At 40.5% G+C, this 24,960-nt stretch overlaps 1 protein-coding gene across 6 annotated transcripts in view; it reads right to left on the reverse strand.

Moving 5' to 3' along the window:
- The window catches only part of EMCN (endomucin), a 206,475-nt gene that overhangs the window by 65,466 nt on the left and 116,049 nt on the right, over window positions 1-24,960 (reverse strand). For all 6 annotated transcript variants that reach the window (XM_073601557.1, XM_073601565.1, XM_073601535.1 and 3 more), the window contains exons 5-7: window positions 15,338-15,439; window positions 6,133-6,165; window positions 4,600-4,626 (exon numbers count right to left, since the gene is read on the reverse strand). In XM_073601557.1, coding sequence (XP_073457658.1) covers window positions 4,600-4,626; window positions 6,133-6,165; window positions 15,338-15,439 — 162 coding nt within the window. The remainder of the gene's footprint in view (window positions 1-4,599; window positions 4,627-6,132; window positions 6,166-15,337; window positions 15,440-24,960) is intronic.

The following is a 24,960-nucleotide window of genomic DNA, read 5'->3' on the forward strand; positions in this document are numbered from 1 at the left end:
ACGTCAGATTGTACCAGGCAAATTTCCCTGCCCCAGCTGCTGCACCACAGAAAGAAGTTCGCTCCCAGCAGTCCACATGCCCAGCGGTTGAATGCTAGCTTGGCAAAATTGCTAGCACTTCAACTGCTAACTTTTCAGTTGGTAGACTCTGCCCCCTTCCGTGAGTTTGTGGAATGTGCGGTTCCTCAGTAGCAGGTTCCCAAACGCCACTTTTTCTCATGAAAGGCGATTCCGGTGTTCTGCCGAGAAAGTTCCGCTCGGCGGATAAGTACCCCCCTCTACTGCGCAGGCGCTGCGCCTGCGCAGTAGGATCCGGCGGAAATAGCCGAAGATAAATAGGGGAAAATCAGCTGTACACGGCGCCTGTAAGAGGGCCCCTCGCGGGCTTGCTTCGCTCGCAACGCTTAGGGCACGTCCTTGCTTCGCTCAGCTCTTTTAGATTCCCCCTCTAGGTCCACTTGGATGGTGGGGAAGGAACCTGGACCCAGAGCGCAGGCGCCGTGTACAGCTGATTGTAGATTTTGTCGTTCGGCTATCTCCGGCGGCTGCTAGTAGTTGGTACTGCGCAGGTGCCGCGCCTGCGCAGTACATGGGGGAACTTATCCACCGAGGGAACTTTCTCAGCAAGACACTGGCTCTCTACCAGCATGTGGAAGGCAATGTCTTGGCCTCTCTGGACAGGGCGGTCAGCGTTAAGGTGCATATTACCGCTGACTCATGGTCCAGCAGGCATGGACAGGGATGTTACCTAAGTTTCACGGCGCATTGGGTGACTCTGCTGGCAGCTGGGAAGGATGCAGGACAAGGTGCAGTAGTATTGGAGGTTGTTCCACCACCATGCCTCCAAAATGCTACTACTGGTGATTCTGACACACCTCTCTTCTCCACTCCCTCCTCTTTACCTTCCTCCATGACCTCTTCCTGTGCTTTGTCCTCAGAACCAGCGGTCCTCCGTAGGCGTTCAAGGGGCTACGCAAGTACGCAGGCCAAAAGATGCCATGCGGCGCTTGAGCTGGTGTGCTTGGGGGACAGGAGCCACACTGGGGCAGAGATTCTGTCAGCTCTGCAGGGGCAGATTCAGAGGTTGTTGACGCCACGCCAGCTTAAGCAAGGAATGGAGGTTTGCGACAATGGCACCAATCTCCTCTCCGCCCTCTGACAGGGACAACTGACCCATGTGTCCTGTTTGGCTCACATCCTTAACTGGGTGGTGCAGTGGTTCTTGGGCAGGTACCCTGGCTTACAGGATGTCCTGAGGCAGGCCAGGAAAGTCTGTATGCATTTCCGCTGGTCGTATAATGCCAGTGCTCGGCTGGCTGACCTCCAAAAGGAATTTAACCTGCCCAAGAACCGTCTAATCTGTGACATGCCCACCAGGTGGAACTCAACGTTGGCCATGCTGCAGCGGCTGCACATGCAGCAGAGGGCCATCAATGAGTACCTGTTGCTACTATGGCACCAGGACAGGCTCAGGGGAGCTTGTTTTTTTTTCCAACGCCAGTGGGCCATGATCAGGGATGCATGCACTGTCCTGTCACCATTTGAGGAGGCCACGAGGATGGTGAGCAGTGACAGTGCATGCATCAGTGACACTGTCCCCCTTATCCACCTGTTGGAGCACATGCTGCGTGGAATAATGGACAGGCACTTGAGGCAGAACAGAGGCAGGAAGAGGAGGACTTCCTTAGCTCTCAAGGCCCCCTTTATCCAGAAAGGGTTCCTGCGTTCCCGCCGATCACACAGGAAGAGGACGAGGAAGAGGAGGATTGTGTCAGCATGGAGGTGGAGCCTGGCACTCAGCATCAGCAGCAGTCTTTAAGGGATCATTTACAGTCACAAGAAACCCATGGACTTGTACGTGGCTGGAAGGAGGTGGCTGCGGATCATGTCATCCTTAGTGACCCAGAGGGCTCCGGACCCAATGCCTCAGCAAACCTGCATGGCCTCTCTGATCCTGCAAAGCCTGCGGAAGGATCCTCATATTTGTGGTATCAAGGAGAGGGATCGTTACTGGCTGGTAACCCTCCTTGATCCACGTTACAAGGGTAAGGTTACGGACCTTATCTTGCCGTCGCAGAGGGAGCAGAGTATGAAACATCTTCGGGAGGCCTTGCAGAAAGGCCTATGCAATGCGTTCCCAGAGACTGGGAGGTAACAAACGCCTGTTCCTGGACAACATGTTGCTGAGGCTTAAGTCAGTCAAAGAAGGAGCGGTGGAGAAGGTGGCCGTCTGACCGACGCTTTCAAACAATTTTTTAGTCCGCAGCCCCAAGGTATGATCGGTTCCAGCAACCATCGCCAGTGTCTGTTTTACATGGTGCAGGAATACCTAGGGCAAGATCTGACTTGGACACCTTTCCCACCAAAAATCCTCTGGGTTACTGGGTCTTGAGGATGGATCACTGGCCAGAGCTTGCACAGTATGCAATTGAGCTACTGGCCTGTCCTGCATCCAGCGTTCTTTCGGAACGCACATTCAGTGCTGCTGGAGTCTTTGTAACCTTCATAAAAATGAATCAGTCTTGGATCACCACCAGATACCAACCTGATGTAACCAAATTATTTTTTCTGAAATGTCAGATTCCTTCAAGACTCCCTATGCTGATGCTGAGTGACTATCCTGTTATGCTGAGTGACTATCCTCTTCCTCCTCAATGATCATGCTGATAGCTTGTAAGAATATTTTTGGTTCTGGGAGCCGCCACCAGTGGCTAAGGCCCAATTTTTCTTCCCTTGTTTAACAGGGGCGTGTAATTACAGTTTTTGATGCAATACTTTGCAGCAGGGCTCATTCCTGTGCTCCAACTAGAGTATCTGTGAGGGGTTGCAGTGTTGTGGCACCAGCACCAGTGCCTAAGGCCCAATTTTTCAGCCCCCGTTTAACAGGGGTGTGTAACTACATTTTTTGATGCAATACTTTGCTGCAGGGCTCGTTCCTGCGCTCCAACTAGAGTATCTGTGAGGGGTTGCAGTGTTGTGGCACCAGCACCAGTGCCTAAGGCCTGATTTTTCAGCCTCTGTTTAACAGGGGTGTGTAATTTCAATTTTTGATGCAATACTTTCCAGCAGGGCTCGTTCCTGCACTCCAACTAGAGTATTTGTGAGGGGTTGAAGTGTTGAGGCACCAATGCCTAAGGCCCAATTTTTCTGCCCCTGTTCAACAGGGACATGTAATTACAATTCTTGATCTAATATTTCACAGCAGGGCCCGTTTCTGCACCCACCAAGAGTAACTGTGAGGACTTACAGTGTTGTGGCACCAGCCCCACCACCACCAAAGGCCCAATTTTTCTGCCCCTGTTCAACTGGTGCATGTAATTACAATTCTTGATCTAATATTTCACAGCAGGGCCCTGTGAGGGCTTACAGTGTTGTGGCAACACCAACACCTAAGGCCACAATTTCTGCAGAGTATATAGGGCAGGCCCCTACTTTCAAACATCCAACCTACAAATGACTCCTACTTGCAAACAGAAGGAGACAACAGGAAGTGAGATGAAATCTACCCCTAGGAAGGGAAATTCTCTCCTGTAAGAGTTAATATGGAAGAAATGTGTCTCCTCTCCATTGATGCTTTATCACCAATCCTTGTTTCACTAAAAACCCCAAATTTTCAAAAAACATTTGTCATTGGGACAGAAAATGAGGTGAAATCTTCTGAAGAGGAGCACAGACAGCAAAACAAATGTCATAGGGGTGATAACCCTTCCCTATGTTTTCCAAAAAGCTTACAATAGAAAATAGATTTTTTGGCTGGAGCTACACTTTAAAAATGTACCAGTTCAAAATTACAAACAGATTCTACTTAACAACAAACCTACAGTCCCTGTCTTGTTTGCACCGCCTGTATACTGCTGTTCAGAGTATATAGGGCCTGGGGCCCCACGCCTTTCCTTTTTTAATTTGGGTGCGGGGTTCCCCTTAATATCCATACAAGACCCAAAGGGCCTGGTAATGGACTAGGGGGGGGGGGGTACCCATGCCGTTTGTCTCACTGATTTTCATCCATATTGCCGGGACCCGACATTACATTAAAGCCGCGAGCAGTTTTAAATGAATTTTATTTCTTTGAAAATGTCATTTTGTGCAGGGACTGTTCTAAGCACGGGAAACACGCGCCACTTTACAGGCATACTATAGACACCCCCCAGGTACGAAATTTAAAGGAATATTTCACTTTTTTTTCACTTTAAGCATTATTAAAATCAGTGCTCCCGAAAAAACGGCCATTTTTAAAACTTTTTTTTTGCATTGATACATGTCCCCTGGGGCAGGACCCGGGTCCCCAAATCCTTTTTAGGACAATACCATGCAAATTAGCCTTTAAAATTAGCACTTTTGATTTTGAACGTTCGAGTTCCATAGACTTCAATGGGGTTCTAATGTTCATGCAAAGTTTCAGTCCGTTCGCAGGTTCTGGTGCGAACCGAACCGGGGGGGGGGTGTTCGGCTCATCCCTAATTGTACTATGATTTGCTTTAACAAACGTCTTTCTGAAAAAGTTGCCCTGTCAGATGATGAATTTCAGACAGGGTTGTAACAGATTCAAATGAAGGACTCAGCCCTGACTCTGTAGTCTACCCATCAGATGATGCTTACCTTTGTGATTTGTTGGAGGTTTTTGTGCTTCACCAAAAAAAAAAAAAAAAAAAAAAGAATAAGAAATAAAATAAATACTGTAAGTAAATTCATGCAAATGACTATACTTTATTACAGAATATAATTTAAATTTGTCTTGTTTAAAGAAGAACAGTGTCCCATTAGCTTTTGGGGTTGTGTATCTAAATGGTGACTTTATGCCACTTAAAAAATAAATTAGCTTGTCTAACAGAACAGTTTTTTATACAAAGAGAAAAATATTATGATGAATACTACCACACCGAGGTGTCCGTTTATGAAGCAGTGATCAGAGGTGATCCCAAGGATCACCGCTGATCACAGTCCATAAACAGTTTAAGAAACAGTGATAATTGGGGGAGAACATGTTTGAACTTGTTCTCCCGCCGATTATCTCTACACACAGAGAATCCTCATTGAATGACACAGTAACGGGCAGTTTATGAAGCGGTGATCTCACCGCTTCACTGGCGATCTGTGTCAGAATTCACACTCCCAGATTCACCAGCTCAGAGGTGGTGAATCGGGGAGTGAAGAGAGAATCTCGGGGGATCTGAGGGGGAAGGAGGAAGATTTTTAACTTCCTTATGCCTCGTTCAGACCCCCCAACACTGTAAGCATGTCCCCCTGTCATATTTATGTGTATACATATATATACATATATAGAATGTGTATATATATATATATATATATATATATATATATATATATATATGTGTGTGTATATACATGTATATATAATGTGTGTGTGTATACATATGTATATAATGTAGGGGGACTCATTTTATTCACATTAATCCACGCCGTCTGTCCGTGTTTTGAGCGGTGATAATTTATCACTGCTTAATAAACTGACATGTTTGTGTTTCAGTGAATTTCTGGTGCTGTAATCTCGTAAAGTCTCACAAGATTCCAGTATCAGGGGCCGTTCTCCACTGTTGGAAGCGTTTTTAGATCTCTTCACTCCTCCAAAGGTGAAGCGATCTACAAAGCTTCATAAACAGGCACACAGAGGAGAAAGATCTTCACTGTGAATGCCGGAGAATGAAGCAGTGAATAGATTTCACTGCTTCATAAACGGACACCCAAATCAGTGAAAATGTAAATTTTTTGAATCCAAGCACTGGCAGCTGATGAGGGATGTTTGTAACTTTTTGGGGCCCTCTAAAAAGACAATAGTGCCTTCAAAAAAGATCTCCTCCACTACCCACGCTAATCTTATTGGCTAAGTTTTGCTTTTTTTTTAATGAACTTCTGATTTGACCTGCTAAACTATTTTATCACTTCCGACCTCCTAATGGACTCTCCATGATAGAATAAATGAAATATTTATTTCTGCAGGCATCACAAGAAACTTGTCTGCAAAAAGAATCTCAATTTGTCAAAACTTTGACAATTTGAGGCATGGTTATAGAAGTAAAAGACGAAACTTTGACCAAGTGCTCAACCCAAAATTAATTTTAGAAGGAGTTCTTCTGAAATTTAAAACCCACGTAAATTGATGTATTTGCTTACTTTGTTTCACATGGATACTTGAAGTTGTTGCTTCTGTAACAACAATTTAAAAAAAAAGTGTAACATAATAATATTTATTTAGGAATTCATAATGTTTTGCAAGAAACACACAACATTCTTCACATACAGTATGAACTTGTCAGGTTTAATTCACCAGCCTTCTTCACTTATGTACTAATATACATATATTTTGTAAGTAATAATTGATCATAAGAGCAGTTGATCTCTCAAACTAGATCATGAACCCAAATGGGGTCTTTGGTCTTTTGAGTACATGAAGGATTAGACCCTTTGTCAGGTTTTTATTTTTGTCTTTGTCCCTGTTGGGAGAGCCCCCCTTACTTTCTGTTCCGAGTTGTGGGAAGTAACACAGAAAACCTCTCTAAAACCTACACAGGCATCAATAAAAAAAAGTGAAAAACGACAGCGCTATGTTCAGGTGTATATTAAATGATCAATGTGATGATCTCAAGTGTGTGATAAATTTACAATGATATCTCTTTATCCAAGTACCCAGTATAAGTGATCCTGCAGTGATAATGACATGTGAAATTTTGAATCAAGAAATTATAAAAAAACAAAATATATATGTAACCTAACAAATACCAAAACAAATAAACCCATGTGTATACGTGTAGAAACAAAATCTTCTAAAAATGAAAAAAAACAAAATGCTCAAAATCAAAATTATCGTCACCACGCTACATCGGGTGTCTGCTTGCGGTATTGACAGATCCGGAGCGAGCCCGTATATGTATCTATGCTTATATACCTATGTCCGAAGACACCTCCACATGTGAGTGTACTGTGATTTTAATAAAGCAAGGATTTTAAAAAGGATTTTATGCTATGCTGCGCTTCTTTTCCACATATTTGCACTTCCTTGGAGATACTGATCGGTAAGAGTGATGGATCGCTGGGATTATCCATTACAGATCCACAGAATATTTCACTCTGCAAAACATGCCTGTCTGCTGATCATTATATGGATATGGAATACTAAGAGTGGAGGAGTGTGGAAACCTACCATTACGGAGCTACAGACTATTGTGCCCTGCAGTGGGAAATGACTGTCCACTGGTCTGTTAACACCAGCCACTAAACATCGGTGAGTGATCTCGATCATAAGCAGTGTAGGATTAGTCACTAGATGCAGTGTTTGTAATAAGAAGAAAGATTACATTGTTAATTGTTGTCACATTTGGACATATATGCATTGGAGAATTATATTTTGGAATTCTAGATAAGCACATTTTTTGGACATATGATTATGTATTCACAAATTTTTTGTTAGAACATTTCACAGATTGTTTTGATAAGTTCGGGGTTTTTTTCGTTTTTAGAAGATTTTTTCTACACGTATACACGTGGGTTTATTTGTTTTGGTATTTGTTGGGTTACATGTATATTTTATTGTATTACACTAAGTTTTATCATTTCTTGATACAGAATTTCACATGTCATTATCACTGCAGGATCACTTATACTTGGTACTAGGATATAGAGATATCATTGTAAATTTATCACACATCATCGCATTGATTGATCATTTAATATACACTTGAACATAGGGCTGTAGTTTTTCACTTTTTTTATTTTTATTGAGGTCCCTCAATTAGATAGCAGCTGGACAGTATTAAAATTAGTACTATTTTGTCAACCTCAATTTTATTTTTATCAATACATAATAAAAAAACGGCAAAGGCCCCAACACTTCCTCATTCTATCCAAAAATGACCTACTGAATTTCCATCTGGGGATGGTTTTAAAGGTGTTGTAAAGGCAGAAGGTTTTTTTTATCTTACTGCATTCTATGCAGTAAGATAAAAAGCCTTCTGTGTGGAGCAGCCCCCCTCAGCCCCCCTAATACCTACCTGAGGTCCCTCTCTGTCCAGTGATGTTAATGAGTGTCTCAGCCATCTAAGATTCTCCTTCCTGATTGGCTGAGACAAAACAGCGGCACCACTGGCTGTTGCTGCTGTCAATCAAAGTTAGCTAGCCAATCAGGGGAGGGGGCGGGGCTGGGTCAGGGCTCTGTGTCTGAATGGACACAAGAAGCTGTGACTTGGCTTGGTTGCCCCATAGCAATCTGCTTGCTGTGGGGGCACTGAGCAGGAGGCAGGGGCCAGGATCACAGAAGAGGGACCCGAGAAGAGGAGGATCCCGGCTGTTCTGAGCAAATTCACTGCAACAGAGCAGGTAAGTATAAAATGTTGGTTATTATTATAGGAAAAAAAAATGAGACTTTACAATCACTTTAAGCAACTGATGTTCCAAAGCTCAGATCTGACCCACGTGTTAACACATACAATATAAATAACAGAACCTGGCAGTTATCTAACATGTTACAGGATTAACGTGCCTGATCATCAAGCTTTGCTGTTTTAATGACACAGCAATAGAAGAACATTAAATAATATCCCTGTACTAATAACAAGGTAAACCTAAACATCTCACAGTCATTTTGAGGTTCACTGAATTTAATTTTTTTTTAAAAAGCTAGTAAGCCACAAAAAGAGGTCCTAGAAACAAATAAACAGCAACAAGAAAAATGTACTAACATATGCAACCCCCCCAAAAAGTGCATTACATTTGTGTGTTGTTACACCACTGACACTTTGCTTTCATATCACTCTTTTTGTTACAACTTCTCCTGTATTTCTTTCAATGACTAGTTTACAACTTCTGTATACACTAAAGTCACCATATCTGTAATGATTACATGCACTATCATTACATTATAGCTTATCTTTATAGCTTATTTTCTCTGCTATAAGACAAATAATGCTTTTCTAACCACTTCAAGTCCGGACTGTTTCATCCTCTTCTAATCCAGGCCATTTTTAAAATTTAGACGCTGTCACACTTTGAATGACAATTACTCCATGCCATGCAACACTGTAATTTTATATAATTTTATAAACAGATAAAGCTTTATTTGCGTGGTATTTAGTCACCACTGGGTTTTTCATTTTTTGATACATAAAGGAAAGAATACCACACATTTGGAAAAAAAACAAAAATTTTCTTGGTATTTGCCATATATTTTTGCAAATAAATAATCTTTCTTCATAAATTTAGGCCAAAATGTATTTTGCTACATTTCTTCAGTAAAAGTAACCCAGGTCCGTGTATATTATTATTACATGTATATTTAATCTGCATGAAAGCTATAGATTCTACAAACTATGGTATATTCTTATATTTAAAAACTAATCAGTCCTGATGTACTGACTGCCTATCTCATTTTGTGAGGCCCTAAAATGCCAGGACACTACAAATACCCTCCAAATTACCCCTATTTGGAAAGTATTTGAGGCATGGTTATAGAAGTAAAAGACAAAACTTTGGTCAAGTGCTCAACCCAAAATTAATTTTAGAAGGAGTTCTTCTGAAATGTAAAACCCACGTAAATTGATGTATTTGCTTACCTTGCTTACCATGGATACTTGAAGTTGTTGCTTCTGTAACAACAATTTGATAAAAAAAAAAAAAAAAAAAAAAGAAAAAGAAAAAAAGAGTAACAAAATAATATTTATTCAGGAATCCATAATGTTTTGCAAGAAACACACAACATTCTTCACATATAGTATGCACTTGTCAGGTTTAATTTACCAGCCTTCTTCACTTATGTACTAATAGGTACCTAAGTAGTAGTATGTACATTGACCAGAAGAACTTTATATTTTGTAAGTAAGAATTGATCATAAGAGCAGTTGATCTCTCAAACTGGATCATGAACCCAAATGGGGTCCTTGGCCTTTTGAGTATATAAAGGATTAGAACCTTTGTCTGTTTTTTTTTTTTTTTGGGGTAAAAAAACTGTTTAATGAATAAAAAAAACCAACACTAACATTAGCCCGATTTTTTTGGATAATGTGAAAGATGATGTTACACCAAGTAAATAAATACCTAACATGTCACACTTTAAAACTGCGCACACCTGTGGAATGGCGCCAAACTTCAGTACTTATAAATCTCCAAAGGAGAAACTTTAAATTTATTAACAGGTTACATGATTAGAGTTACAGAGGAGGTCTAGTGCTAGAATTATTGCTCTTGCTTTAACGATTGCGGCGTATGTTTCAGTTCTTCTGAAAAATAAAACCCACGTAAATTGATGTATTTGCTTACCTTGCTTACCATGGATACTTGAAGTTGTTGCTTCTGTAACAACAATTTGATTTTTTTTTTTTTTAAAAGAAAAAAAAAATTAACATAATAATATTTATTCAGGAATCCATAATGTTTTGCAAGAAACACACAACATTCTTCACATATAGTATGCACTTGTCAGGTTTAATTTACCAGCCTTCTTCACTTATGTACTAATAGGTACCTATGTAGTAGTATGTACATTGACCAGAAGAACTTTATATTTTGTAAGTAAGAATTGATCCATATTGTCTGTGGCACATCACTTTTTAGAGCTACACTTTTTGTTTCTGTCTATGTTTGCCATTTATCCAATGTGGTATGTCAGCTGCTAATTTTGTGAGCAGCGCGAAATTATTTGCTTACACTTTTTGCCTAGTAAATAGATACCTAACATGTCACACTTTAAAATTGTGCACACTTGTGGAATGGCGCCAAACTTCAGTACTTTAAATTTATTAACAGGTTACATGATTAGAGTTACAGAGGAGGTCTAGTGCTAGAATTATTGCTCTCGCTCTAACGATCGCGGCGTATGTTTCAGTTCTTATGAAATTTAAAACCCACGTAAATTGATGTATTTGCTTACCTTGCTTACCATGGATACTTGAAGTTGTTGCTTCTGTAACAACAATTTGATTTTTTTTTTTTAAAAAAAAGAAAAAAAGAGTAACAAAATAATATTTATTCAGGAATCCATAATGTTTTGCAAGAAACACACAACATTCTTCACATACAGTATGAACTTGTCAGGTTTAATTTACCAGCCTTCTTCACTTATGTACTAATAGGTACCTATGTAGTAGTATGTACATTGACCAGAAGAACTTTATATTTTGTAAGTAAGAATTGATCATAAGAGCAGTTGATCTCTCAAACTGGATCATGAACCCAAATGGGGTCCTTGGTCTTTTGAGTACATGAAGGATTAGACCCTTTGTCAGGTTTTTATTTTTGTCTTTGTCCCTGTTGGGAGAGCCCTCCTTACTTTCTGTTCCGAGTTGTGGGAAGTAACAAAGAAACCTCTCTAAAACCTACACAGGCATCAATAAAAAAAAGTGAGAAACGACAGCGATATGTTCAGGTGTATATTAAATGATCAATGTGATGATCTCAAGTGTGTGATAAATTTACAATGATATCTCTATATCCAAGTACCCAGTATAAGTGATCCTGCAGTGATAATGACATGTGAAATTCTGTATCAAGAAATTATAAAACAAAATATACATGTAACCTAACAAATACCAAAACAAATAAACCCATGTGTATATGTGTAGAAACAAATTCTTCTAAAAATGAAAAAAAAACCCCAAAATACTCAAAATCAAAATTATCGTTACCACGCTACATCGGGTGTCTGCTTGCGGTATTGACAGATCCGGAACAAGCTCGTATATGTATCTATGCTTATATACCTAGGTCCTAAGACACCTCCACATGTGAGTGTACTGTGATTTTAATAAAGCAAGGATTTTAAAAAGGATTTTATGCTATGCTGCGCTTCTTTTCCACATATTTGCACTTCCTTGGAGATACTGATCGGTAAGAGTGGAGGATCGCTGGGATTATCCATTACAGATCCACAGAGTATTGCGCTCTGCAAAACATGCCTGTCTGCTGATCATTATATGGATATGGAATACTAAGAGTGGAGGAGTGTGGAAACCTACCATTACGGAGCTACAGTAGGAAATGACTGTTTGCTGGTCTATCAACACCAGCCACTAAACATCGGTGAGTGATCTTGATCGTTAGTAAGTAACGCTTTCGGGGGAGGTAGGGTGGGGTTTATGATCATGTGATCGCCGTGACAGCCAATCATGGCAGTCACATGATCATAAACCCCACCTCAGGGCATTCTAAACCTCTTAAAGGTAGAAGAGAACAAGAAAACCTGGACAGCCGCACAACCGGAATGGATAAATCCATCTTTTTATTCAAAATACAGGATCATGGGGTACACAAAACATGACTGTGGGGTGGTACAAGAATAGCTGATGCGTTTCGCACATACACCAAGTGCGTACTCATAAACCTCTTAAAGGGCCGGGTTAAATGTATTTTTTTTTAATGCAAGCAGTGTGAATTTGTGGATTTTACCTCCTTCAACCACTTGAAATGCAGTGCAGACTAGAAGAGGGAGAAGCAGCCCAAAGGAGCAAGTTAGTTGTGCCCTAATGCTCATGTTCTAACAAGGAGCATGCAGATACTGTAGGTGAGGAGAGAAGATTGAGGTAATTCAGTCTGCTGCTTTCCATTTTACTCTTCAGTGACCCTGGGCCAGGGTCAAAACATGTAAATGTTACTTACATGCAGCAGAGAAAAATCATTCCCCTGTCCTTCCAGACAGGACTATGCTGTGTGGCAGGGCTGTTTAATCTCAGAACTGAATGGTGAATCTTTTGACAAATTAAATAGCCCCCATAAATGTATTTCATTGGTATATTTAGCTGCTTGCCTGGAATTAAAATGATACTAAAGTCTTGTTTTTTCTTCTTTGAAAATAACAAACATGTTATACTTACCTGCTCTGTGCAGTGGTTTTGCACAGAGCAGCCCAGATACTCCTCTTCTCGGGTGCCTCGCTGGCACTCCTGGCCCCCCCGTTGAGTGCCCCCATAGCAGCTTATTATGGGGGCACCTGAGCCGCAGATCTGTGTGTCCATTCAAACACAGAGCTGTAGTTCAGCCCCGCCCCCTCTCTCTCCTTATTGGCTAACTGACTTTGATTGACAGCAGTGGAAGCCAATGGCGCTGCTGCTGTGTCTCAGCCAATCAGGAGGGTGAGTCTCGGACAGCCGAGGCACCTGTACACATCACTGGTTTGAGATGGGGCTCAGGTTAGTATTAGCAGGGCTGAGGGGGGCTGCTGCACATAGAATGCATTAAGATAAAAAAACTGCTGCCTTTACAACCACTTTAGGCTTAACAAAACACAAAATAATGCAGTTTTGTGTTCATTAAAAAAACTTAATCATTACACAGCAACACTCAGAATGGAAGAGGGAGGGCCAGCAATAGGAGCCAATCAGACCCTATTGCAGTGTATCAGTGCTATCAGGTAGTGTTGATAGCAGGGATGTGCAAGTCAGGGGAGGCAGGTGAGGCAGTGCAGTATCATAGAAGCAGGCATGTGTCTAAAAGACAAATGCTCCCTTCCAGCCCAGCCCTCTTAACTACAAGGAAAAAACATGTGTTTATGGGTATAAGATTTACTCACAATCTCATGTTTTTCTCACACAGTTAAGAGGGAGAGTGAGAATCTGCTGCTGTTGAAAAGGTACTGTTTTATTCAAGCTAAATCATATATTATTATGCTATATGTTATAACATAATAATTTATTATTTATCTTTTTACTGTGAAATTACTGGTTATAACATCAAACTTCAGTAATTTGTCCGTTAAGCCTCCTGCTTGAGTACAGATTTTAAAAATATAGTTAATTACCTTAAAAACAACATATAATAATTATTTGTATATTATTTACTTATGGTAATTAACCCCTTGCCACCCAGGCCAATTCTGAAACTTCTCTCCTACATGTAAAAATCATCCTTTTTTTTGCTAGAAAGTTACTCAGAACCCCCAAACATTATATATTTTGTTTTAGCAGACACCCTATGAAATAAAATGGTGGTCGTTGCAACTTTTTTTGTCACACGGTATTTGCGCAGCAATTTCTTTAAACTGTTTCATGAATAAAAAAAAAAAAACAACACTAATGCCCTGTACACACGGTCGGACATTGATCGGACATTCCGACAACAAAATCCATGGATTTTTTCCGACGGATGTTGGCTCAAACTTGTCTTGCATACACCCGGACGCTCAAAGTTGTCGGAAAATCCGTAAAACACGTACGTCAGGACTATAAACGGTGCAGTAGCTAATAGCCTTCGTCTCTTAATTTATTCTGAGCATGCGTGGCATTTTGTGCGTCGGATTTGTGTACACGCGATCAAAATTTCCGACAACAGATTTTGTTGTCGGAAAATTTTATAGCAAGCTCTCAAACTTTGTGTGTCGGAAATTCCGATGGAAAATGTGTGATGGAGCCTACACACGATCGGAATTTCCGACAACAAGGTCCTATCACACATTTTCCGTTGGAAAATCGGACCGTGTGTACGGGGCATAACATTAGCCCGATTTTTTGGTGAAAGATGATGTTATGCCGAGTAAATAGATATTTAACATGTCACACTCTAAAATTGTGCACACTTGTGGAATGGCGCCAAACTTCAGTACTTATAAATCTCCTCAGGAGATGCTTTAAAAATGTTTACAGGTTACATGATTAGAGTTACAGAGGAGGTCTAGTGCTAGAATTATTGCTCTCGCTCTAACGATCGCAGTGTATGTAACCTGTGTGTATCTGGCTCTGATACTAGCCAGTGCCCCACCAGCCACTGACCTCACCGCACGTCCCTGGTTGATAGAATGGGAGAGTGATCTGAAAAGTGACCTTAGCAGTAGGCTGCAGCTCATTGATTGCCCAGTTGGCTGCCTGTGGTTATGTTTTGACCAACATTCCTAAATAAGTTGTGCTGCAGCTTTAATGGAAGTTCGGGATCAAGGATCAGTCTGAGAAAGGTGACTGGATTAGAAATCTGGCTACACAGAATTATAAATTTGTTGAGTGGTGAAACAGTGCTCATGCTGCATTTCAGCTGTGTATTTAGCCTGGAGTTCAGCTTTATTTGTGATAGTGATGAGTGAAATGAACTGATAATTAAAATTCTTAATTCTCCAAGTTTCTCTTGGTCATGGATTGAGATGAACTAGGATTTTTGTAGAAAAAACATACTCAAGCAATCATGGATTATCCCCACTGCAAGGGAAGTTTTTGAATTTTCCCCAGAGTTTAGCTTTTAGCTTTAACTTTGAAGAACTGTCCTGACTTACTGACCATTACATTTAAATAAAACTGCATCATTTTTACGGTTTGTTCAGGGAAGGGCTGGACATATGGAACATTTTTAACACATTTCATAATTCTTCATAGATTGGATGTTACCTCCTGTCTAGTTTTCTATTGTCACTTACCTTCTTTTTTTGGTGGTGCAGATGACGCTTTGACAAAAGCAACAGTAGAAGCATTTACATCTTTGTTCAAGACAGTTGAAGTTGAGACCTCGTTAGTCAGCTCTGTGGAGGATAGCAAGAAAACATATCTTAAAGCGTTTGTTAACCCCCCAAAAAATATATAGATCCTGGTCCCTTAAAGCAGATTACACATCACAGTGTGCGCTGTGTAATCTGCCCCCCTCTAAACTGTAAAAAAAAAAAAAAAACCTGACTATTGCACTTCCTGTATCCCCTCTAAACAGACCACGATAAGCAGGGCTGCTCCACCCTAATCACCGTGGTCAAAGTGCATCCCTCCGTCATACGCTGCCTGCTCTCCGCTCTCCTCTCTCCCCCCTCACCCCCCTCCTTCCTGCCTGTCATCTCCCTCTCTGTCTGTCTCCAGCCCGGTCCCGCCCCCCCGCCGCTATTATTCTAAAATTAACATTTTAAATTTGTCACTGCCAGCCCCTCTATTAGAGGCTGGCATAGCACACTTTGTAAATTGTTTTTAAAAATTGAGTGTTGTAAATGCCAACTTTCAACTGTCTTCAGGCCGGTCACGTGACTCACGGCCACTTTACAGCTCCGATGGATGGCTTCTGCGGAAGAGAGGAGTGGCCACGTGATCCTCAGGGAGATCACAGTCCCTCCCGCAGAAGATATCCATTGAAGCTGGAAAGCGGCCGCGAGTCACGTGACCGGCCTGAAGACAGCTGAAATTCGGTATTTACGACACTCGTTTTTAAAAACAACTTACACAGTGTGCTATGCCAACCTCTAATAGAGGGGCTGGCATAGTCTTGTATAAGTGCATTAACAAACACTTTAAATTAAATCAAGTAAATGATAGACTTGACACAAGTACAGAGATAGGAATACGTGGGCAAACACATGCAAGCACCTACATGATTTATTAAAACATATTTACAATTGTAGAGAGATTCTTCCTAAAAATAAAGTTATACCTGCAAGAGAAGAGCCATTATACTCACCTTTCCGAAGGCTGATGTCTCCTACCTCTTCTGTAGTGAAGAACCCTGCACTACAGGGGGACTTAAGCATCCAGCACTCCCAGATGTGTTAAATGCCAAGGACACTGATATAGGGTTGCTGCACTGGAACAGAGGTGGGGGGGGGGTAGGAGGCATTGGCCGCTATAGGTGAGTATAATGGCTCCTCTGCTGGAGTGTAGTACGGGTTGTTTTTAGAGACTGACGGAGTCTCTTTAAGAAAGGAAGAGCTTCCTGGAAATGGCATTGTAAAGCAGATGCTTGCAAAGTTTCAATAAGCCTCAGGCGGCCTAATTATTGCCATGGTTTATGAAATTTGGCATACATTTTTATACACTGTGCTTAAATGTCCTCTTCAGCATATTTTTATTCAGTCTTTTTTTTTCCTGATTTCTTTTTATGTAGTTAGCCTGAAAACATTATTGATTTCTGTAACAACATTCAGATGATTGTTAATAAAACAATATTGATTGGCAAATCTGAGACATATATAAGGCTATGAAATATAATAAATAAACTTTGCTCTGACTTAGCAAGAAGTTTTTTTTCTGCCGGTGGATAAAGAAAAGCATCAAAATATATAAGAGTGTAAGCACCCCTAGCATTTGTTCTGTAGTTCAGTCAGTGGAGCTATAGCAGTGGTCTGAATAAGAGAGAAAATAGAAAGCCCTTCATTGCTTTAGTGTCGGTAGATTTAGAAATGCAAAGACTGTCTCAAATCAACTGCAAGGTAATCATTATTAAAAGAGAACAATACAATTACTTATCTGTTTTAATTGGGAAAAATGTGAACTGCAGCCATCAAAGGAGACAGAAGCCACGCTTGAGGCCACCAACATCTAAATGGTTGTCTGCTATACATACTCTTTACCAGGTACCATTCATAGTTAAAGCTAGTTAAAGTATACCAAAACTATAAATGTTATATTTAATCTTTGTTTCTCAAAGGTGAGATTAAATATGTACCTAAATAATAATCTGCAAGGCTTTAGCAACGTATGGCAGGTCTGCTTCCCTAGTGTAACCAGTTCAGTCACTGCCCTGCCACCAGTTCTCCTGTACTCTTCTAGTGGTTCAGAAGCACTAAACAAGGTTTTGAATGTGACTTAAACAAGGTCTAACTAATTTTTTTGCCTCATTTCCATTAATTCTTTTAATGTAGGCAAATTAGAGAACCAGAACCTTGATTGAATTGATGCTGTTTTAAAGGCAAAGGGTGGTCACACCAAACATTGGGGTAGATTTACTAAAACCGGTACACTCAGAATCTAGCCAATGAACTTCAGCTTGTTTAATTAAGCTTTGCCAATAAAACCTGGATGCTGTGCAGCTCCCCCCTCAGCCCACCCCCTAATACTTACCTGAGCCCCATCTCGATCCAGCAATATTGTAGGAGTGTCTCAGTTGCACAGGACTCTCCCTTATTTGGCTGAGACAGAAGTGCGGTGCCATTGGCTCCCGCTGCTGTCAATCAAAGTCATTGAGCTAATGAGGAGAGAGAAGGGGTGGGGCCGAACCCTGTATAATATATATATATATATATATATATATATATATATATATACACACACACACAGTATCTCACAAAAGTGAGTACACCCCTCACATTTTTGTAAATATTTTATTATATCTTTTCATGTGACAACACTGAAGAAATTACACTTTGCTACAATGTAAAGTAGTGAGTGTACAGTTTGTATAACAGTGTACATTTGCTGTCTCCTCAAAATAACTCAACACACAGCCATTATTGTCTAAACTGCTGGCAACAAAAGTGAGTACACCCCTACGTGAAAATGTCCAAATTGGGCACAATTAGCCACTTTCCCTCCCCAATGTCATGTGACTCGTTAGTGTTACAAGGTCTCAGGTATGGGGAGCAGGTGTGTTAAATTTGGTGTTATCGTTCTCACTCTCTCATACTGGTCGCCCGAAGTTCAAAATTGCATCTCATGGCAAAGAACTCTCTGAGGATCTGAAAAAAAGAATTGTTGCTCTACATAAACAGACAAAAACAGTCTGGCACCAGGAACTTTTTTGAGGCTATATATATATATATATATATATAAAATTTCTATTTTTTAAATCTTTTTTTTCATATATATAGACATTTAATTCATATTATAACCATTGTTTCTTGTCCGTCCTGCTGCTTATTTTTATTGTATTCCCTTGTCTTTGTCTAATTGTTTGTAGTGTATATATAATAAGCTTTTGTCATAAAGGTTGTTTAAATGATGGAGGTATGCTGAGGTGGAAAAACCAATCATGGTTCCTTTAAATTTTGTGATTCTTCCTGTGGTCCACCCCTATTTAAACCCTATTTGCAGTCTATGTCATATGGTTTAGTTTTTAATTGAATGCCGTCCCATAATCTTCTCGCCCGCACAACATACATCATACGATGCACGCTCATTTCATTACACTTGTACATCTACCCACCACGGTCTGTGGGTAGACCAGCCCTGAGGGTTTCAGTTTTGCTACCTGTCTCTGTTTTTTCTGTCGTAGTATTGCGTTCGTAGCATTCCTGTCGTAGCATTTCGTTTGTAGCATTTCTGTTAGCTAGGGCTCACATCCAGGGTCTGTCATGTCTATGGATCCATACGGGCTGAGGTTTCGTTTTTAATTGATTGTTGTCCCACAATCTTCTCGCCTGTTTTCCATACGTCACACATGCACGTTCACCATTACACCTTTACTACTACCCACCACGGTCTGTGGGTACCTCAGCCCTGAGTGTTCGTTTTTAATTATCTGTCTTGGTGCTGCAGGTTGCTCGGGCTCGCTCACTGCATACACTAGGGTGGTGTCATTAGGTTCACATTCACGCGCTGTTGGTCTTGTCATTTCTGCACTTACATCCTCACGCTTGTCAGATACGTAGGGGTGTTGTTGTTCATGGGTTGGTTGTCTGTTCTCATTTCTCCAGTTTGTGTTTCCTTAGTTCAGGGCATGACGCACGTTCCGGAAGCGACAAATTCGCATTCATCTCTCCAATGCTGCATGGGGGTTCAGTGCATGGTAGCACCCCATCAGGTAGGGATGGGACCATACCAAACTCATTGCTGAGTTTTATCGCTGGTGTACCCCTTTTGCGGCCTCAGCTGGGGGGGGGGGGCATCCACCAGCACAGCACATGTTTGTATGCATGATTCTTAACCCAGATTCATGCAGTACTTGCGTTCTCAATATCCATGTTACAATTGTTAGACAGGATGGAGGGGTTCATAGCCCGCTCGGCTAGACCGGAGGTGTCAGCTGCGACCCCAGCTCCTGCTCTTCTCAGTGCGCCTGCAGGTAATGTTGGAATTTCTTCAACAGTGGCATGTGGAACTGGGGGCTAGCCTGGTCACAGGCAATCAATCTGGCCTATGGTTCTTCATCCAGAGTATTCCGAGGACTTCTACCAAGGGTGGGAAGGTTTCATAGGTTCATGTCTCTGGCTTTCGCTGCATATTGCCTCTGCAATTTGGCCATCTGCCAACACTATCAAGTATCTATCAGGTGACCAGTGCTTCAGGCCCCTACAAAGTCCTGTCAGTCTGTCCATTTTTGCAGCTCACCCTCTCTAAAGCATCATAAAGGGTAGTCAGCGATTTTCTCTTTGGCATGGCTACCAGTTACCGGCCAGGTTTTCGTGGTGTTTCAGTCTTCCTGTCTCCTACCCTTGGCGCAGTTACCAGTCAGTGCTCTTGGCAGTTCCCTTTACTACGCTTACAACTTTCCCATGATTAGAATAGAGAGACAAGCCAGGGGTTTGTGGTCTCATTACTGTACCACAGTACGGTGTTGGATTAAAGGATATGTCCTTCTCTGCAAATATTCCTCTGGTCAGCTCTTTCTGCCTTCCCCATGCATCCTCTCACCAGGAACAGTTTGTTCTCATATCCAGGTTCACCCTCCATATTAGGCCCATATCTTAAACCCTTTTCTGGATGTTCGTCGGGATCGGGGGCACTTTGTGGGTCCCGAACAGGGGGTCCCTTCTTTTATCAGGTACATAGGCACAGGAGATCATCCTGTTTTAGCAGTTACATACGTAATCCCCGTTTTGTAGTCAGCCGGGCTTTCGCTATTTCTGGATGGATGGCTGTTGCTGGCCCCTCGTAATAGCTTTCACATCACACCTACTTTGTGTCTTTTTGCCCTCTTTTAGGCATACTGACCAGCCAGGCCAGGGCACACCTCAGGTCTTGGTAGTTAGGATTATCGCATTTCCAAGTGAAGACTCTGACTACAAGTTAGAAGGCTGGTTGCAGGCTAGCCTGGAATTGTAGGAGGAGTCTGAGGGCTATATATCCCTCCTCCTCCTCCATCAGATCCTTCGTCGGATTGTTCCTGGGTTCCCACCCGTTCCCCCATTCTTTCATTTACATTTCATTCATATTCATTCAGGGTATGCCCTCTTTTAGGCATAGTGACCAGCCAGGCCAAGGCACACCTCAGGTCTTGGTAGTTAGGATTATCGCATTTCCAAGTGAAGACTCTGACTACAAATGATATATATATATATATATATATATATATATATATATATATATATATATATATATATATATATATATATATACACACACACACACACACACACACACACACACACTATACATTGCAGTATACATACCAAGATGCCAGCCTATTTGCAGCACAATTTTCTCTGCAGCAATTATGTTTGCTGGCTGGAGGTATCCTCATTAGTTTGCTGCCAGCATTAAAGTCCAGACACAGACACATAAAAACTCTGGCACGATGCAGACTATAATAATAGGCAAGCATTACTGATATCCTTGAAGGTCTTTATGCATAGAAATGCAAGTTTCCCATTACAACAGCACATTAGCCAACATGACTACTTGATGTTGCTTTGCAATGTCACTCCATGTGACAGAAAAAAGAACAACTGTCCTAACCAGCAGAAAATGTTCCATATTGACATATCTCAGATCCATGCAATTAAATGAAGTTATTTAGCAGTTGCATGACAGAAGGTACCAATTATGTGAAAATCAAGAGAGTATGAGGTCTACAGCATTACAAATACATCACACTGCTAGGCTGGAGGCCTGTTATATCAGTACATCTTTTTTTTTCCACAGAAAAGCAAAACATGCAGTTACATTTATGATGGAATTAGTAAGTAGGAAGAGAGTGTATTATTACGTTACATCCTGTTGCAACTGTCATTACTATGGTAGAATAAACACTCAAGTACAATCTTATAATTCAACAGTATATACTGTATACTGTAATAAGACTGTGAAATGAGCTGAAGAGAAAGACTCTTTGGTTATATAGTTACACCTCTTGAAAAAAAACATTGAGTTCACCGTCCATTGAGTTCAAACCTTTGTTCACACCATGGGGTTTATTTAATAAATACTTTTCTCCAAAATACTGTGTTTTTTTGTAGGTTTATGTATTCTTTGCAAGGTGAAATTTCACTACATTCCCTAAGTTTATGGGATAATTTCCTTCCTTGCAAAGTGAACAGCCTACTTGCCTTTAGTAAATCAATGCCCATGTCTGTTGAGCTTCATTTTTTCTGCACACCACCACACATGTATGGTGTTAATGTGTCCTGTTCACACTACATGTACGGTGGTGTTCAGAAAACTCAATGGACATGGTGTGACCAAGCCTAAGCAATAATTTCTCTTATAAAACAAAATAAGATGTTCGATACATACCTTTGTGGCAGGCACCAAGTCAAATCTGCATATGTTTTCACAGTAACTAGCATTACCCAGAAGTGTTGGATAGCAGCAGTGCCAGATTTGTTGATGTGGAATTTTGAACATGGTTTCAGTCATGGTCCAGGCCTGGTGGTTATGGTATTGTTTCTTCTCAGCTACTTCAATTTGTAGAGAGTTGATAAACAAGTACATGTAGACACGTGAAAGATTATGTGGGAACAAGCAAGAGAGACTCTGGGTTACCTTGCTCCAAGTGAGTTTATTAGGGCTAAAAAATGAAACTGATTTCTTCTTTGCATAAATCACCAAAATGGTAGAAGTATATCCTTAAAATGTAAACAATCTTATATTTCCCTTTTGCTGTTAAAGTTCCCTGTATATGTTTAACAAACTTGGATAATATCTTCATCACACAAGACGGTGGGTTGGTTTGTGTTCTCCTACAAAACTATGATAGTAAACATAGATTGCAGATGTTGTCCACCAGAGATGTGTAAATAGCCAATTGATTCTTTGATGGATTTCTTTAAAGGCTATGTTCAAGTTTTCAGCCAGAATTTCATTTTTTAGAATAGAAGCCTTTTCAAATGTCTTTTTTGTCCAAGCCATTCAATGTGCTTATCTCTTACTTACCTAGTCCATGGTAGACTTCAATCTGCACCTCTCTTTTAAAAATTTCACAAGATGCATCTTAGCCTATCACTTCCTGTAACATCATGTGACCATCCAGGAAACTTTATATCCCATCTTGCATTGCCTTACTGAATCACAGAATAGGGCGTGTTTTACCTCTCCAAACCACACACCAATCATTACTGGTCCCTTTTTTATTCCCACCCACTTTCCTATTTCCTCATTTATGCAAACACAAGAGAGGGGGTGGGCAGAGACACCCAGGTTTTATTGTTCTTGTAATCCAGCCAAAGTAGAACGGGGGGGTGAAAACACACTGCCTGATTTTCACTGTAATCCATCCATCTCTGATGGATACTGTAGAGGTGGGTAGAAGCTATTTCCTGGAGGGTTGGGGAGATTTTCTGGAGCAGGAGAGCAGTGGGTGGGAGGAGGGTGTATTTGAGCACAGGTGCTGAGGATGTAGAGAGCTTCCTCACTCTACGAACGGTTTTGGCGTACTACATGATAGATACTAGGAAGTCATTAAGGAGTTCTCTATAGAAGAAACTGGAGGCTGAGATGAAGCCTGCCCTAGAACATAGGGAAAGCTTTTTCATTTTTGCAAGGCAGGTACATTATTAATATATTCGTACATAGGCAAGCTGTACTTTATAGAAAAAAGTGAGTTTAGCCTTTCAAACATATTTGCATCCTCAGAACTCCTAAATGCTAGGCCACTGATTTTCAAAATTGAAAGGATCACGTTAAAGCACGTCACATATGAAGTAACCACTCAGCTCTCTTTGCTTCAACTGTGTCAGCAAACTTCTCCCTAACCTCCCTCTTTCTCACTTTGTCTTATTCCTCACCTTTTCATTCCTCGTCTTTTGGGGCAGACATGCTTTAGATGCTGGGAAAATAGTGCTTTGAGCCCGCTACGAGGGTAGAATGAAGAGACTTTGCCTTTTCACTGTGTACTTGACTGTTATTCGTGTATTTAAAATTTTTCATTTTTTTGTTTTACTTTTTTCTGACTGTATGTTATCTTTTTTGCTGAAAATAATGTTAATAATGAAGCCAATGAGGGGGTCACTTTTTTGTTGGAAGAATAACAGGTCCAGGATAGTTGAAAGGAGCATCTGTAACCCTTAGGGGCTATTTAAAGTGTATTGCATCCTTAAAAAACACCAAACTACCATCATTTTGTCTTTCCTATTAACTATTTCATTAAAATCTCCAGATATTTGCTGAAAGTTTGGGGATAGGAAATCCCTCAATTTTGCTCATTCTTACCTACTACTGTATCCACAGTGGGTTCCATGTTAGGTGTTCCATACAGTGCTCTGACCATGAACAAATGGAGAAACTTTACAAGGTTGAGTATTTTTTTTATAAATAAATATATATATATATATATATATATATATATATATATATATATATATATATATATATATATATATATATATATATATATATATCTTATTCTTTTAAGTTATTAAAACCATCATGTGGATATACTTTAGTGCAACTTAGCACCATACTTATACCTGGCAAAGGGATCAAAAGCTCCACCCTTCCACTCTCCCAACCCTCATAACCAACTGTATCAAATCAATGGGTCAATTACACAATCACATTTTATACATTTAACTAACAATGCATGATATTTAAATTTGTAGAAGTTTTTACCTGTCTTCAAAGATTTGCTGTTGTTGTGGACAATATAATATTATCTATATTGGTAATGTGGCTAAATGTATTTTGCTTTCCTAATGCATGGTGACAAAGTGTTTGGCATCCTTTCCTTGTAGTGCTGGCAGCTGGAGTTTGATTCCTACTGAAGTCGCTATCTAGATGGTGTTGACATATTCTCCATGTATTTGCATGGATTGTCTGTGTGTGCTTCAGATTCCTCACACAATCCAAAAACAATTTGGTAATATGTCTGGTTGGGTTTACAGTTGTGTATGACTGTGCCATGTGCATTAGAATGTAAACTCCCTTGAGGTCAGAAACAGTTGTGAATAGCTCAGTGTTCTCTGTAAGGGGTTGAGTGCTATATAGTTGAATATAAAAGTACATTTTTTTTTTTTTGCATTTGATTTGTTGTTTGACTGGTTGATTGGCTGCTGTTGCTAAAAATGTTTAGTTATCATTTAGTGCGGTTCTTGGTACAAGCCTACCTGTACATTCATGAAATTTATATTCATTTTTGATTATTTAAAAAAATCCAGAAGCTAAAGACTAAAAAAATGTTTGTTTCCCTCAACATTCA

This window comes from Aquarana catesbeiana, linkage group LG01, assembly GCF_042186555.1.
Source record: "Aquarana catesbeiana isolate 2022-GZ linkage group LG01, ASM4218655v1, whole genome shotgun sequence".
Lineage (NCBI taxonomy): Eukaryota > Metazoa > Chordata > Amphibia > Anura > Ranidae > Aquarana > Aquarana catesbeiana.